Genomic DNA, 2,890 nt, shown 5'->3' with positions numbered 1-2,890 from the left:
ACTGCTGTCCAAGGGTGTGCAGGACTTGCTTTGAGGAATCCCCAACCTGTGCTTCAGTATTTGATTTCACTGCTCTGTCCTCTGCTGGGGGCTGGATCTCTTCAGTGCCCAGGACAGGCTGCTGCTGCTCTTTTTGCACTTCTTCCTCCTCCAGGTACCTGCCATGGATCAGATGTTTTAGTATAGGAGAAAAAGAACTTCTCTGCTCTCAGAGAGACTGAGAAATCCTTCTACATGTTTTGGGATGGAGCCTATCAATTACTCTGGTTTTGGCTCAGTTCCCCAATTTCCACCCACCTTGCTGACTTGCAGCTTCTATTCTATCTACCTCAGTCTTACTTTTTCTCCAAAACATTTTTATCATAACCTGTGGCTGCCTGCTGCTCCATTCCTTATTTCCCTTTGTGCCTAGTTGTCAATTCTCTCTCTATTTTTCATCTGCAATAAGTAACAAACAGCATTTAATCCTCAACACTTTTGGATGAAATCTTGTTATCACTGATGGATTAGGAAAAGGTGCCTTTTAGCACCGGCAGAAAGTGACAGGACTCCTTTTAGCACTGCTGGGCTGTATTCCATGTTTTGCTACCACACAGAATAGGAACTGCTCAAAAAGTCACAAAATTTCACAGTCTGAATGGGGAAAAGGGACTTTGAGTCACATGCCCAGGAGCTGCAAGGAGCTGCCGTCTAAGATTTTGAGCAGAGGTCCAATTTTAGTGCTGTTCAGCTTAGGATAGAAGCGTTGTAGGGAGGAAGGGCAGAACAGCATTTGCTTACCTGTGAGGGATAAAGACATGGTAGCCAGAGGTACTCAGCAGCTTCTGGTCTCTAATACAAGCACTCAGCCAGGATGCCTTCACCAGCTGCAGCCCTGAAGGCAGCTTGGCTAATTTAAGGAGCCGAAAGGCCCGGTCACAGTCCATGTCTTCAGCCACAATGACGTGTGTCACCTCTGAGGAGAGCTGGTAGTGTACAACACCTCCATTCTGGACAATCTGCTTGTGGAAGATCTCTGCCCTGGCCTGGCCAATGCCCGCTTGCAGCACGAAGGCAGTGACTGGTTTCAGCCACTCTGCTGAGGAGAACACAGGGACAGGTGCTCAGTGACAGGAGAAACAGCACCCCAAACCAGCCGGGGTACATATCCCACATAGGAGCTGATGGCACCAACAGTGGCAGGCAGTCTTTGGGGGGAGCCAGCTGGACACATCAAAGCAACCTGGCCACGACCACTATAGAAACTTCACAGACCTTGGACCCAGACTTTCCAGCCTTTGGGAGAACAGCACGTCCCCTTAATAAGCAGAGGTAGAAGTACTATATTCTATGTCACAGGCACACAGGACTTACCCTCAAGTACTTCTGTTCCTTCCTCTTTTGGGATCTTTGGAGAGACACTTTTATCTGAGTTACCCTTCACTCTCTTCCTCTTGGGAAAGGCTTTGACAATCCCTTGTGGCTCCATAGGCCTGGTGGGAATTTTAGCTGCAAAAATACAGGTAAAGAGGAGGGAGATTGCTTAGAACAATGTTACACAATCACAACTTAAAAGTTGCTCATTTTGCTCACTGTCTTTGTTGGTTTGGGGTTGTGTTTTTTTGTTGTTGCCTTCCAAAAATGTTCACCCTGAGGGAGGTGCCTGGAAACAAAAATAGCAGCCCACAAGGTCAGAAACCCCCAAAAAGCCACTTGAGAAGACCCTGCTTGAATACTTGAGAAACCACTAAAGCTAGGTTCTTACAATAGAAAGTGTTCAACTACTATAACATTTTTTAGCTCCTTCCTGCCAGGCTAACAGAACCAACCTTATTTCCCAGACACTTCTTAAGCACATTCCCAGCTAGGCAATGCCTCTCCGGCCAGGGCTGATACTGAGTTGTCAGTAAGATGAGATAAAGTAGCTGATCAATACCTAGTGTTTCATCCAGTCATGGGTGGAAAAGCCCCACCCTGGCTTCAAACAAATATAGCAAATCAGTAAAGCTTAACTAGCCAAGTCCAATATAGCTACTGCTGTAGCTTCACCATCACAAAGGCAAACTTTGGAGCTTGTTAAAGCTCAGAGTTTTAAACCTACCGGGCCCAGTTACGAGGAAGTTTGATTTTCTGTAGCCTGAAGAAACCCCTGCCCTGAATCACCACACATCCCAACAGCCCCCCTGCCCGGCTGCAGCGCTGACCCAACACCAAGGAGAAGGTTTCCTTGTGCAGCACTTCACATTTTGCTTAGAGGTTTCTCACGCACAGGTTGGCACAAACCCATCACATGAAGCTTGGCAGAGCTGAAAACTGTCCCACCTCACCCTGTGGTCACTTTTTCCTGCAAGTGCTAAACAAAACCCTCTGGGAGACCAACCCGGAGCTGGACTCAAGCCTTTGCTTCTGCTTCAGGGCAGAAGAAACTCGACTACACTACTAAAGCTCAGCCTCACAGAAACGTTTGTTTTCAGGACATTTGGACCAAAAAAAACCAACCCACTCATCTGAAATAGTAATACCTGCTATTATATAAAGGAAAACAAACAAACAAACACACCAACCCCCCCAAAAGTTTCTAGGTGCTGAAGTCCTCTTCGGGACTCGGAAGAGTGCTTCTTTAAGTCATTTTTTAGCTAATATCAGCCAAAACCACACAGGCCAGGCACCAGGCTGGCCTTGCCAGCACCCTCAGCCCCTGGAGGCCCCGATGCCACCAGCCCGGACGAGCAGCCCCCAGGACCGCAGAGGCAAGAAACGATCCCCCAAACCCCGCAGCGGGACCGAGCCCGGGGGAGCCCGGGGAGGGAGGCGGGAGCCCCGCACGGCCCGGGCGGGAGGGTGGCGAGAGGCCGAGGCCCGTCGGGGGGGCGGCCGGAGCCGCCCGAGGCCCCAGGAGGAGAAGGGTCTC

At 49.5% G+C, this 2,890-nt stretch overlaps 1 protein-coding gene across 1 annotated transcript in view; it reads right to left on the bottom strand.

Moving 5' to 3' along the window:
- POLL (polymerase (DNA directed), lambda) overlaps positions 1-1,468 on the bottom strand; it is an 11,610-nt gene extending 10,142 nt beyond the window's left edge. The window contains exons 1-3 of the mRNA XM_010000080.1: positions 1,354-1,468; positions 781-1,078; positions 3-158 (exon numbers count right to left, since the gene is read on the bottom strand). Of these exons, the coding sequence (XP_009998382.1) occupies positions 3-158; positions 781-1,078; positions 1,354-1,468 (569 nt within the window). The remainder of the gene's footprint in view (positions 1-2; positions 159-780; positions 1,079-1,353) is intronic.
- Positions 1,469-2,890: the final 1,422 nt, after the last annotated feature.

The sequence above is a fragment of the Chaetura pelagica genome, unplaced genomic scaffold, assembly GCF_000747805.2.
Source record: "Chaetura pelagica isolate M959 unplaced genomic scaffold, ChaPel_1.0 scaffold436, whole genome shotgun sequence".
Classification (NCBI taxonomy): Eukaryota; Metazoa; Chordata; class Aves; order Apodiformes; family Apodidae; genus Chaetura; species Chaetura pelagica.
The sequence above is the reverse complement of the archived record's forward strand: the minus strand, read 5'-3'. Positions and strand labels throughout refer to the sequence as shown.